This window comes from Gasterosteus aculeatus, chromosome X (genome assembly GCF_964276395.1).
Source record: "Gasterosteus aculeatus chromosome X, fGasAcu3.hap1.1, whole genome shotgun sequence".
Classification (NCBI taxonomy): domain Eukaryota; kingdom Metazoa; phylum Chordata; class Actinopteri; order Perciformes; family Gasterosteidae; genus Gasterosteus; species Gasterosteus aculeatus.
In genome coordinates this window covers 3,035,090-3,048,073 of record NC_135698.1, presented here as the reverse complement: position 1 = coordinate 3,048,073, position 12,984 = coordinate 3,035,090, and the positions used below count along the sequence as shown (strand labels likewise).

General features: G+C 51.9%; 1 protein-coding gene across 6 annotated transcripts in view; it reads right to left on the bottom strand.

Annotated features, from left to right (window-relative positions):
• Positions 1-200: 200 nt before the first annotated feature.
• Positions 201-12,984, bottom strand: part of LOC120809295 (zinc finger protein 423) — an 88,515-nt gene continuing 75,731 nt past the window's right edge. For 5 of the 6 annotated variants that reach the window (XM_040162996.2, XM_040163000.2, XM_078082380.1 and 2 more), the window contains 3 exons: positions 10,825-10,956; positions 9,895-10,010; positions 201-1,159 (listed from right to left, as the gene is read on the bottom strand). In XM_040162996.2, the coding sequence (XP_040018930.2) occupies positions 1,130-1,159; positions 9,895-10,010; positions 10,825-10,956 (278 nt within the window). In that variant the 3' untranslated portion in view covers positions 201-1,129. The remainder of the gene's footprint in view (positions 1,160-9,894; positions 10,011-10,824; positions 10,957-12,984) is intronic. The other variant, XM_078082382.1, reaches the window with a different exon arrangement.

Genomic DNA, 12,984 nt, shown 5'->3' with positions numbered 1-12,984 from the left:
TATTACTGCTGAACACCTCATTCTGCAGATCTGAAGACCTGTTGAGCACATGGCCAGCAAGAATCCCATTACGTGTTTTGGATGCATTATTTAAAGCACATTTCAATCCCCCTCATTAGTATTTCCACCAGACTTGGGTATAAAGAGATAGTTACAAATGACACATGAGTACTTTGGAATGAATGCACATCACACAGGAATTCTTTGTCATTTATTTATTTGTTTTTATCTTTTTTTGTCTTTACTAGATTATTGCAATCTGGTTAATTCACATTTAAAAAGCAGTCATTGACCAGACGCACTGAAATCGCTGATATTCATTTATACAATAACCATTATAGGCCCCATAGAGACTGGAAAACCCAATCCCAAAAAAGAAACATCCGTATGGTTTTCTGCACTTTATTTTGATGAGACTTTTTTGATAATAATTACAAAAAAGAAAAATATATATAACAATAATCATAAAAAGGAGAGTTTCGGGGGTGGAGGGGGCAGGGGGGGGCTTGGGAATCTTTCACGACTGGCAAACAAACAATCACAACACAGCACAAGTACCTACTTACGGCGGGAAATGAAAGGTACAAAAATGAATACAAAGAAGCTTATGGCGGAAAAAAGAAATCAACAAAATTGGCACCTATGAAGTTAAATACAATAAGCAACCGAGGGGACAAGAAAGAAAAATATTTTTTTGCTACAATCTATTAAAAAGAAAGAAAAAAAAAAATATGTTCTTGCTTTTTCTCCTTTTCCATTTGTTAAAAAAAAAATAAAACGCCTGACCCGGGGGAGGAGAGGAGGAAGAGGCTGGTCGGGAGGGGGTTCGCGGGGGACAATAAAAAATACTGCACGTACAATACCTTTTTTTCCTCGCCACTCTCTTTCCGTCGCGTGGCTCTCACCGTTTCTCTCACCCAATTTTTCCTTTCTTCATTTAATAGCACATCCCATTAATATTCCTTTCCCCCGCTGCTCCTAATAGCCGCGCCCAGTGGCGCGATCGTTAGAGTTTTACATGTGAGTAGCAAATGACACTTTGATTGGCTGTGTTGTGGAGATGGGAGTCCCCCGCCGGCTCCGGGTCGGGGGCCCCGGCTGAGTCGAGAGATCCTGCCGGGCCTCGGTCTCACTGCGCGTGCTGACTCAGTGTGTGGTTCTGCAGGGGGAGAGAGGGGAGAGAGGGGAGGGGAGGAGGGATGGAGAGGAAAAACGTGAGAACACATGATGAGAGAAATAATGGGCTACGTGAGCATGGCGCTCTCCACTCGCACCTCCCCCCCCCGCCCCCCTCCCGCCCAATAATAGAACAGCGGAGGACCGAAACGCAGCCGCCTCCCACGGCACGGCCAGCGAGGCCTCCTGCTTTAAAAAGAAGTCTCACGAATGGAGGCGGGCGAGAAAAGGAGGGCGAAACAAGCCGAGGCAAAACGTGAACGCGAGGGAATACGGCGGCATTGTTCGCTCGCGCGGGACATTTTTCCCGGGAAAAACACACATATCTGGTGGCGTTTTTGTACAGTGAGACTGGGATATTTTCCATGCATTCTGTCAGAAAAACACGTATTGAACAATGCACCTCATCTCATTCGCAGTCGGACCGAACTATTAGTGCTCGCATAGTATTTGTTCTGTTTTTTTCTTATTGCTTATCTGCCCCGGAGCCTGAATTTCTTTATTCAGCTTGGTGAAACCCTTGAGTCTTAATATTTTAAACACAGGCCGCGTCTGCACCGGGGAGACGCCTACACTCACAATCAGCGCACCGCGCGCACCAATGCATAACTCACAATTCAAACTCACAACTCAGGCACCGAAAGGGTCAAGTGTGCAACATACAAACTCCAACTTCATGGCGCTAACGGGGGGGGGGCTGCAGAGGCTTCGTCCTGTGTGGAGAAAAACATGCAGCGCACAAACACGCACACCCCCAATCAGTCCTCAGGGGCTGTTCCATATCAGCTACAATGGGGAACTGAACTATAATCCTGATTTGCTGGTTTGGAACTCGGATCACATGCAAAGCTGGGGAGATACGGTCTGTGCACGCGTGTGTGTGTGTGCGCGCTGGAGATGATTGGAAAGATTTCTCTGGGAATTTGTCTCTCTCTCTCCTTGTGTGTGTGTGTGTGTGTGTGTCAGAGACATTTCCACGCGGATGTTTTCCTCCTCCTCTCCGCTCTTTTCCCAAGACTGTTCAGCTTTCTCCCTTTGAAACATTCTCTCTCTCTCCCTCTCTTACAATGCACACAAGTTCCCTCTGCAACATTTCTCTATCATCCCTTCTTCTTCTTCACACACACACACAGTGAGCACTACAGACACACACACACACACACACACACAACACAATTCCCAGTGAGATCTTCCTAATCAACGCCGCCCCTCCACTCCATCACCCTTCACCACCACTAAAAGCAGCTTTCTCAGATTAATCGCTCTCTGTCACACGGGCCCCACTACGGAAAAAAAGAACAGCGGATGGCAGAATAGGGGAAAGAAAAGAGGAGGGGACAGAGGGATGAACACAGCAGAGAGGCGACGGAGGGGGGGGGGGCAGAAATGTGAAGGATTATACGTGGTTTGGGGTTGATAAATACTTATTTGTCATTCTATGGCCCTTATCTTGCTGTGCATGTTTTGGTTGAGCCCCTTGCTGTGTGTGTCTGTGTGTGTGTGTGTGTGTGTGTGTGTGTGTGAGAGAGAAAGAGAGGGAAAGATATGGAATAAGAGAGAGAGAGAGAGGAAGCCGTCGCGTCCAGGGGAAAGCAAAGGATATTAATGCCCCGTCACGGGACGGTGAAAAACAAGTGTCCGATTCTGTGTGTGTGGAGGCCTTTCCAGTGGAGCCACTGACCCCAATATGATAAAAAAAACACCCTCACTTTCTCTCTCCCTCTCTCCCTCCCTCCCTCCCTCCCTGCGCTCCAGCTGGCTGCACTTCCTCTGGTTGCCAGAAGAGGTCAGGCTCCTTCCTCGCTATGTGAGGACGTTGCCCAGCGCGCCCGCGTTCTTTGCACGCCACTGTCTGGTTTTTTTGTCGTTGCCCCTTTGCCCTGCTGGGAGGCCTCGAAAAATCGAGGGCACGGGCGTCGGAAAAGAAAAGGAGAGAAAAAAGGGAGCCAGTGGCGGAGGGATTTCAACAAGGAAAGTAGGAAGGAAAGAACTAGAGCAGAGAGTGTGTGTGTGTGTGTGTGTTCCCTAAGGTTCTTCTGCTGCTGTATTGATTTGTGGACGGAGAGAGGGATGAAAAGCAGGGACAGGAGGGAGGGAGGGAGGGAGGGAAGGCGGGAGGGAGGCCTCGGTCACTCCCTGGAGGAGCTCGCAGTGCTGCAGTGGACTGCTGGAAATAACCCAGAGGAAGGGGGGAGAGAGAGAGAGAGAGAGAGTAATGGACAGATGTGTGACAGCACATGACACACACACACACACACACACACACCTCCTAGTTACTTCTCTTCATTTACCCTGTTGTTGTGCGCTTGGTATCGATCATGGAGCACGGCGACCCATGGGAAGCGTGTGCGTTTGTGTGTCACAGTTTGACATCTGCTCTACAGCAGAGTAATTGATATATTCTAGAGAAGGAAATGGGTGACACAAGGGGGAGTGACAGGGTGTACGGGTCTGTTGTTTTTACGGTCGGTGTTTACCGCGCCGCCCGGCCCTCTGATTAGCGCGGAAAAATTCCTCCGGTGACTCTCCGCACCTGCCGAAGTTTCACAATAAAAGCACTTCCTTAATGTGCCACGGATGAAGCGAGCGTGTAGGAATTTGCATCAGGAGTAAACAACAAACAAAGGCTTTTTTTTTTCAACTTCAACTCTCGTCCGACACCATGTGAGAATTTGCAGTGTGACCTCGATGCAGCTGCACGCTGTTGTTATTGTTGTTGTTGTTGTTTTGGACCCTGCGTCGTCCGCGGCTCTTGTCCTCTTCGTGCATATCGGAATACGTCCTTCCTTCATTCCTTTCTCCCGGTTCTGGTTCGGCAACACGGTCCTGAATGGCCTAACATCGCACCATATTTCGAGTGTTCTTCTCACAGCGGAGGGCGCAGTGCGCCGCAGCGAGAACAGCCCCCCACCCCTCAACCCCCCCCCCCCCCCCCCCCCCCCCTCCCCCGTCCAGGGCAGCCCGACCAGTCAATACACAGGCCTGTCATTGTTTTTCCTAAACTGCTTAGAGAGAGCGAGGCTAAAGCCTGCAGAGCCCCGGGCTCAGGGGAAATATGGCCCCGTCGCATTACCCGCGCACAAAACCCGCCAGACACACACACGCGCGCACGCACACAAATGCAATAACAGACTAGCGCTCGCAGCAAAGGCCACATGGATGCACACACACGATGCCTTTAAAGAATTTGCATTTAGAAGTAACACACAATAGAAAACACCGAGGACACCCGTCCTGAAACAGTGAGATTACAGCGGAATGACAACGATGGGGGGGGACGTCGAGGCGATGACCTGGTTTTTTTTTTTTGGGGTGTGGGGGGGGGCACGCAGGACGGCGAGGCGACTTTCTCCGTTACTTGCTGTTGGAACAAAGCCCCCCGTGTGTGTGTGTGTGTGTCAACCACCTCCATGTATCAGCGAGTCAGTCAGTATGTAAATTTGTGTCAAATATGTGTGTATGTGGGAGTAATTGGAGGCTGTCCAAATGTTCTGTGTGTGTGTGTGTGTGTGTGTGTGTGTGTGTGTCTGTGTGTGTGTGTGCGCGTGTCCCACCTCTGCTGCTGTTTTTCAACACCAAATGAAAAATCACCTTTGTCGCCTTGTGGTCTTCTTTGGGTTGTGTGTATTAATAGCTCAGAGTTGACACTCTTCCAACACAATGAGTGTGTGTCTCTGCGTGTGTGTGTGTGTCTCTGTGTGTGTGTGTGTGTGTGTGTGTGTGTGTGTGTGTGTGTGTCTGGGACTAGCAGATGGGATGTCTTCGCCCTCTTCCTCTACTCCCTGGCTCGTCTTTAACACCACCCATCCAGGACAGGATGCTGCCTCGGGAGCAGATCAAGAATAAACGCCCCCCCCCCCCCCCCCCCCACGCCCTCCCGCCCTTAACATCCCGCCAACGCGTCTTCCCTGCTCCCCCCGACCTCCGTCTCTGGGCCCCCGTCTCCCCTCCTCCTCCTCCCTCCTATACTCTCCATATAACGCTGTAACAAAACTTTCAAATGTATTTCATCCCCTTATCTTTCGGGGGCCAAATTCCCGAGGACCCCCCCCCCCACCCCCCCACTCCTCTCCTCCATCAGTGCCCCTGGGGTGACCCCCCTCCCCCCCTGACCACGTCCTGTTTGGGGCGAGCTCCCTTCCTTTCTTCCCCTCCCCCTCCCCCCCCGTTGCTCCTGGACCTACCAGCCAGGTTTGGACCATTAAAAACAACCAGAAATACTCTCCCAGCATGACGGACACACACACACACACACACGCACACACACACACACACACACACACACGTTATGAGGAAGCCGAGTGCCAGATGATGACCGGCGCCTGCAGACATGCTGTGACAAGACACGCCGGCGTGGACACCACCGGCGCCGCAAGAACGCTGCTGCTCGCGGTGCCGGCGGGCCGCCGGATGCGGGAGCACAAAACGCATGCCTGCCCCCCCCCCCCCCCCGAGCCCGCCGTGACACACGTGGCGATGCGAAAAAAAAAAGTGCGAAAAGGTATTTAAAAAGGTTACAGATGTGCAAATAAATGCACAGGCATGATCCATTCAACACACACACACACACACACACACAAGCTCACAATTCAGCAGAGCGCGCCGGCTTTCCGTGTCACTGTCATATTACTGCACACGCCAAATCCCCACGTGTCCCTAGGGGACTGTGTGTGTGTGTGTGTGTGTACGAGCGGTTAAAGTGCGGTAAATGCCTCAATGAGGAATATCGGGTGGAACAATCAATCGGATCTGCTTTGCATCACTGAATTCATTCATTTTCTTAGAAATGTATGTGTGCTCAAAAAATACTGCACTATTTCAGCCATTGAGAGCTGCAACAACGTGTCAGTTCAATAGTTACGACCATTATGCTACAACTTCACAACACAACAGCTGTTTGTATAGAACCTTTAATACTTGAGGTGTTTAAATGCGTCTACTTGAAACAGTACAACACCTGCTGATTAATGTACAGCGCCCGTGTACCTGCGAGAAAATGTACACCAACACCAGTATCATCCTACTGCAGTATTTTAATGAGAAGGAAATCGAGCCCCTCAGCAGGACGCGTTCTCACCCAGATGTGCAAATAGAGCGAGATAAACAAATCAGCCTCAACCCGTCGGAGGAGAAGAAGAGAACCGGCGACACGAGACACGCAAACGTTTTCTCTCCTTTATAATTATTATACAGAGAAACAAATCAGGGACTCGGGTCCCTCCAGCTGTGGATGTGATGACATGCGGCGTGCGCGTGTGCGTTTGTTGTGCGTGCATCAGCGTATTTTGGCAGAGCCGACTGAACAACACGCCACGCAGGGTCTGTCCCGTTCTGTGACACGTTGTCTCTGTTCACCTGTCTCACACACACACACACACACACACACGGAGTGACAGGAACATGGTCCAAGCTGTTAGGACGCCTCCAGGTGCCGGTTATTCCTCATCTCGCTCCGCTTCACATCAAACCGGAGGGAACTTACATTTTGCCTGATTTTGTGTTTTCCCACAACGCCTCCCATGGCGAGAAACGCCGCGTGTGCAAACACACACGCGCGCACGCAGACACTAGTCGCACAACTTGCTTTCTTCCAAAATGAGCTTTGCATTCACAGCCCCCACGAAAGGACGCGTCGTTGTGGATGAGGCTGCATTGCTTGCGTGCAGTTGCCTCCGTGTTCACGGTTGTGTTCCATAGGGTGGAGTAAGTGGCCGGGGCGAAACCGCTGCAGCTGCCGGCGGCGGCGGCGGCGAGTTGGGTGAGTCTCCTTTTGTTTCCCCTCTCCTTCCCCCCCCCCCCGCCGCAAATACCTTCGAGCCCGGGGATCGTGGGAGTCAAGAGTGTGTGTGTGTGTGTGTCCTCATTCTAATAACACAGTCTTCCAGTGAGCGGAGGGGGGGCGGCCGTGTACGCTCCCCCCCTCCCCCGGAACGCCGCAGGGATCAAATTCACACACACACATGCACGCATGGAGGATCAGAGAGTGCACACTGGGGTCTGAACAGTCTGACAGCAACCTTCATAGACGATGGAGAACACACACACACACACACACACACACACACACACACACACACAGAGATGAACTCCATTGCCAGTTCAACCACATCCACATCTTTCCATAATTCAGTTAGAGGGAAACAGCGAGATTCAGAAAAGGACATTATTCACAGACAAGACTACTACACACACGTACACACACACACGCACACACACACACACACACTCCGCCCTGATCCCAACTGCAGGTATCGAACAGGCTGCCACGCTATTCTCCGCCGTGCATTAACCGCCAAACTAAAGATCGTACTCGTTAGCTCGGAGGGGGAGGCTGGAACTGTTTCCAACACGCTGCACGGAGTCGGTCGTTCCATCGTTCGGTGGATTTGTCCGTCCCGTCTCGCGTATCCAGAACCACGCCGGGGGGGGGGGGGGACACGAATCGACCAGCCAGCGGCGTTTAAATATTCACTAGTGCTAAAGGAGATGTTGAGCCGGGGGGGGGGGAGGAGGGAGAGGGGCAGAAGCTGCATCATAGCCCCCCCTGGAGGCCTAAAACAAATGTGAAGATTAAGAAGTCTGTGAGTCGGAGCCGACCGACCGTTTCAAACCAGGCGTACTTCAAGGGGACAAGCGGTTCCGTGCGCGCTGTGAACATCCGGGTGCTGCTGCAGGGATGCAAACGCCGATGTTTTGCTGATGGTAAAAGCTGGTGTTTTCAAAACCAGCGAATATCCAACTTTACATTCTGCCGTCTACGCAACAGAGAGAGAACGAGAAGGAGTCCTGAGTGTTTGGGAGTCTAGGAGAGGAGACCGGGAGAGAGCGATCCTGGAGGACCTCGCTGATCAGGGCCACGGCATGTCTTATTTACGCACACACACACACACACACACACACACACCAAAACATCTCTTATTTACTGGCTTACGTCTGCACTATTTATGGGGCACCGGGGAGATGCACAGAAGAGAGGAAGAGAGGAGAGGGGCTAAAATATGCATAGGGGCTGGTTCTTCTGGGACAGACGGGGGGGGGGGGGGAGTCGGAGAGGGGGAGCAAGACAGAAAGAGGGGAGAAGCGGGGAGACAGGAGGAGAGGGAGTGAAAGTCGCATTGTGCACGTTGTGCAAGAGGTGGACAGAGAGGTGAAAGCGAAAGGTGTTCGTCTGCAGAGGAGGGAGAGAGGAGGATGCACTTGGTTGTGTGTGTTTGGGGGAGAGAGAGAGGGAGACAGAGAGGGAGACAGAGAGGGAGAGGGAGCTTGACATCATACAGCCCCTCCGAGAGGTTGAAAGAGGCCAAAGCCGTTTTCTCGTGTTCCTCATCTATCGGTACCTCATTAAAACACACACAAATTACCCCATTCCACTTTCTCTGCCACACACACACACACACGCACACACGCACACACACACACGCACACACACACACAGCAGCTAGCAGTGGTATTAACTCTCAGAGGCTGCAGCTCTCCATCTCCCCAAGTCAGCCGTTGTGTTTAGCCCACTTAGAGAGCCCTCCCACAGGGGGCAATGTAGCTGTGGCAGGTCGGGCTCGGGCTGGAAGTTTTCACACGCGCACACACACACACACACGCGCAGACACACACACACACGCACACAGACAGACAGACACACTTGGGCCACGACCAGAGTGTAACGAGATGGATATAGCCAGAGCGGAAGCAGCCAAAGAGGAAGAAGTACAAGGAGCTGGGGGGAGAAAACTCACCCGACCCGACCAGAGCGGCAGAGTTCACGCGTGGGGAGAAAAAACAAACCCCGGCAGCGTTTTCAAACGCCGTGACGGGCTGCAGGTTGAGAGGACGCGGGGGGCGAAACGGTGCTCTGCATCGACCGTCGGGTCTACAAACAAACGAGAGAACTTCTCTTCTTTCTTTCTTTTACTTAACTTTCCTTTCTATAAGAGTTATCAGCATTGCTGTTAATATATTGTGACGTTCTAATCTAAAGAGGCACAAACAGACCGAACAGATACTCAGCTGCGTCTTTTAAATCAAAGGTGCCAGATTTATATTATATTGCTGATTATAATCCATCAGTCCATGAAGATGTTGTGACCTGGTGAGACCACAGGAGAGGAGTCATCTGGGTGTGTGTGTGTGTGTGTGTGTGTGTGTTTGTGTGCAGACGTTGACCCACAGGATCCAGCAGTCACCCTGCTGTTAAATGGACTGGCGGCCATATGCCCACCACCTCCAGCTCTACATCACTGCCACTCGCCACAGTGTGGTTTTTTTATTTTTTTTTATTCAAATATTCCCGACTTCATTTTCTGCTGCTGTCTTTTTTCTAAATCTCCTCCACACTGACTTGTTGTCTCTGCACGATTCATGCGGCACTGATATTTCCCGGCTGCTTTGGCAGGAAAAACCTTCACGTTTGTAATGAATGAAACTTTCATTCCCGTTCCCGTACTTCCACAACAACTAGCACCTCTGGTTCCTGCAGCAGGCAGGAGGCCCCGAGGGACGTTGGCGGATTCGACTTTTAACAACGGTTTGACCTGCGGGCTTTTACGGGTCGCCGGTCCGCTGCCAAAAGAACGCGCGAGACCAGGAAGAGAAGAAGAAATGAAGAAAAGAAAAATGACGGACAGTAGCTGGGAGGTACGGAGGGACGGATAATTAACCACACAGCCTACTTACTCAGTACACACACACACACACACAGACACACACACACAGACAGCCTACCTGTAGTTCCGTCTGAAAGAAGAACTTCTGCGGACACTGGGAGCAGTCGTAGATCTTGTCCTCCTGGCCGTGGACGGCAAAAATGTGCTGCTGGAGCTTGTTGGCCTGCACAAACACTGGAAGAGACACACACACACACACACGGCGACGCGTTACGCAGGGTTCGTCTGCCGGCGCATTTGCTTGTCGTTGATCTTTGATCGGCTGAATCCGGCGCAAATAAAACGCGCACCGGCCGAACGTCTGCGCGGAAAAGGAGCGAGAGCAGGAGCAAGAAGCAGGGAGGCCTGCAGGAGCCTCAGCAGACCTTGTGATGTTTATCAATAAATTATCCCCCCTTTTTTAACCTCCGCTTCACTGTTGCCGCTTTCATTTTTTCCCCTCTTTCTGCCCCCCCCCCCCCTTTGTTTCAGTAAACTTTCAGTTTGTGCATGTGTTGCATTATTAAGCCTCCCCGTAGGAGCGGCGCCCGTCTTACTAATTCATAAGCCGCCGAGGAATAGAGTTAAAGTTTAAAGCGTGGCTGCGTACCTGGGGGAGGGGGAGGCACACAACACAAGACAAACCCAACAACTGAGGTGGTTTTTGCAAAAACCTTTCTTTCCAACTTGCAACAATGAACTCACACGGTGCTTTTTTTTTTTTTTTAAGACGCTTTGCTGCTTTGGCGGTAGTTTGCAGTTTAACAGGCAAAACACCTTCGGCTTCGCATCAATCTGTGGTTTTATTAGTGTCGCTTTCTCGCGGTGTAGTAAAGCGTGCGTCCCTGCTGTGTGGATCGCGAACCCGTGTGCGCGACAAACTGGTTGCCGCGCTCGGGCGCATCTCTGTGTCTCCGTGGCCGTATTGAAACGCAAGTGAGCTTCCTGTGCCGCTGTCCTTGACGGCGAAAGGGGGTTTGTGCGCGTGTGTGTGTGTGCGTTCGCTCACCTGTGAAGCAGACGGGACACTTGAAGGTACCTCCCATGCCTTCGAAGCTGTGCTCTATCAGGTGGCAAAGCAGCTTGGCGGGTGAGTCAAACATCTGGTTGCACAGCTTGCATTCGTGATTGATGCCCTCCTCTGCAGACGGGAGACAGAAACACATGTGTGGGCCGGGTCAGGGGGGGGGGGACACACGGAAACAGCAACACGTGACAACATTTTAGCGTAGGAATGCTGCAGAAACGGTCATGACTGACAGCAATAAACTGGAATATCAATGGAAAGGATGCAACTCATCGTTGCGAACTAACTCGCGGCATGCCGTCCTTTTGTTTTTCCCCGTCACCCCCCCCCCAACCCATTCCTCCCTCCGTGTCCCCTTAACGTCCCTCTTGGTCCGTCACTTGATTTATTTGTGTGGACTCCGATTCGAGCCCCCTCACCCCCGTGTTCCCTCGCTCAAACCTAAACCGAGCTCACGCCCCCCCCCCCCCGAATGTCGCCCACCTCGTCTCTCTCCGGCCATGTGACCATCCGTCATTTAAGGTGGACACGCCTCCCATCTCCTCTCATTCAGGGGGGAGTCAATGCACTTCAGGTGCACCTTTGTCACAAACCCGCATCGAGTCCGTCCCCCGAGCCCCCATCGCTCTCCTCACTTACATTACACCAACGCGTCTATTTTAAGAAGGTGTCATTGAAATCACAGCTCCCAACTGTGAGAGACCCGATGAAAAGTTGGCGTCATAAATGCACGCACACACGCGCACACACACACACACACACACACCCGTGATGATCAGGTCCCCTGCTAGTTTCCCTTATCACTGTTGTACCATGTGCACCATGCAGGACCAATACCCCAATCCAATCACACACACACACACACACACACACACACACACACACACAGATGCCCGCCACAGGACTGTAGAGCCTGGAGACATCAGATGGTGTCTTCACACACACACACACAAACACACACATTCTGTAATATTTCAGCTGCAGAGCTGCAGGGCATCGTGGGGTTAATAACGTCTTCAATCATACATCCATGACACCCATACTGACACACACACACACACACACACACACACACACACAGATTCCTATCTCTCATTGCCTCAAAGGCCGACACAAGGGTGCCCTAATCCCGTCTCAAAAGCTGTGGGGCAGTGTGTGTGTGTGTGTGTGTGTGTCTGTGTGTGTGTGGCTGCATGCTGGGTGCCACATGGGTTGATTTGCTCCACGGTCCCATCCCAAAACATGCCCTGTCCACACACACACGCACACACACACACACACACACACACAGACACGCACACAGACCTCAAAGGCTGCTGGGTTGTGTGGGGCGCCACTGTGTCCGGGGACACACTGAGACAGATAGAGGTTCATTATCATTTACTAGGAGATTGAAACAGCAGGGGAGGGTCACATGGAGTGAGACACACACAGAGAAAGAGGGAGGGGTGGGGGGGAGAGAGAGGGGGGGGAGAGAGAGGGAGGGGGGGGGGGTGTGCAGCACTAACGGGTTACTTAATTGTCAGGTTTCACGTTGTAATGGTCGTGCAAGGGTTCCTCGTCTTAGCAAAAGTGGACTTTAATTTTACACACAGCAGAAGCTCGAGACCGATGGGAAAAAAAGACACCGACGGAGGGGCAACAAGAAAGTTTTGCCTCCGCGCTTCAGTGTTGGTGTATTTGTGCGTTCGTATATTTGTGTGTGCGTGCGTGCACGCCGGGGGGGGCGTCCCTGCAGAGGCACCTTTAAAGGTCTTTGCCCAAGAAGCCGGACGATCGGAGGACGTGGTCAAAGATCGGAGAAGAACTGTTTCAGACGGAGACGTCCTGCATGGGGACACCTCGTCCTGCACGGGGACACCTCGTCCTGCACGGGGACGCGTAGAGGTGCGATCACGACTGGCTTCTTATCTCATCATGAGCTCACATACGTTTAATACAGATAATGGCTGAAGCACCTGTGGACACCTGGTTCCACTGCAGCGAGAGAGGGACAGAGCAAAAAGACAGAGACGGAGAATTGAAGGGAAAACAGAGAGAGATAATTGGGCTGTCCAGAGCCGGGGCGTGGGGAGAGGCCTCCAACGCCACGGTGTGTGTGTGTGTGTGTGTGTATCCCATGAAAGACTTCTCTTTTCTGAC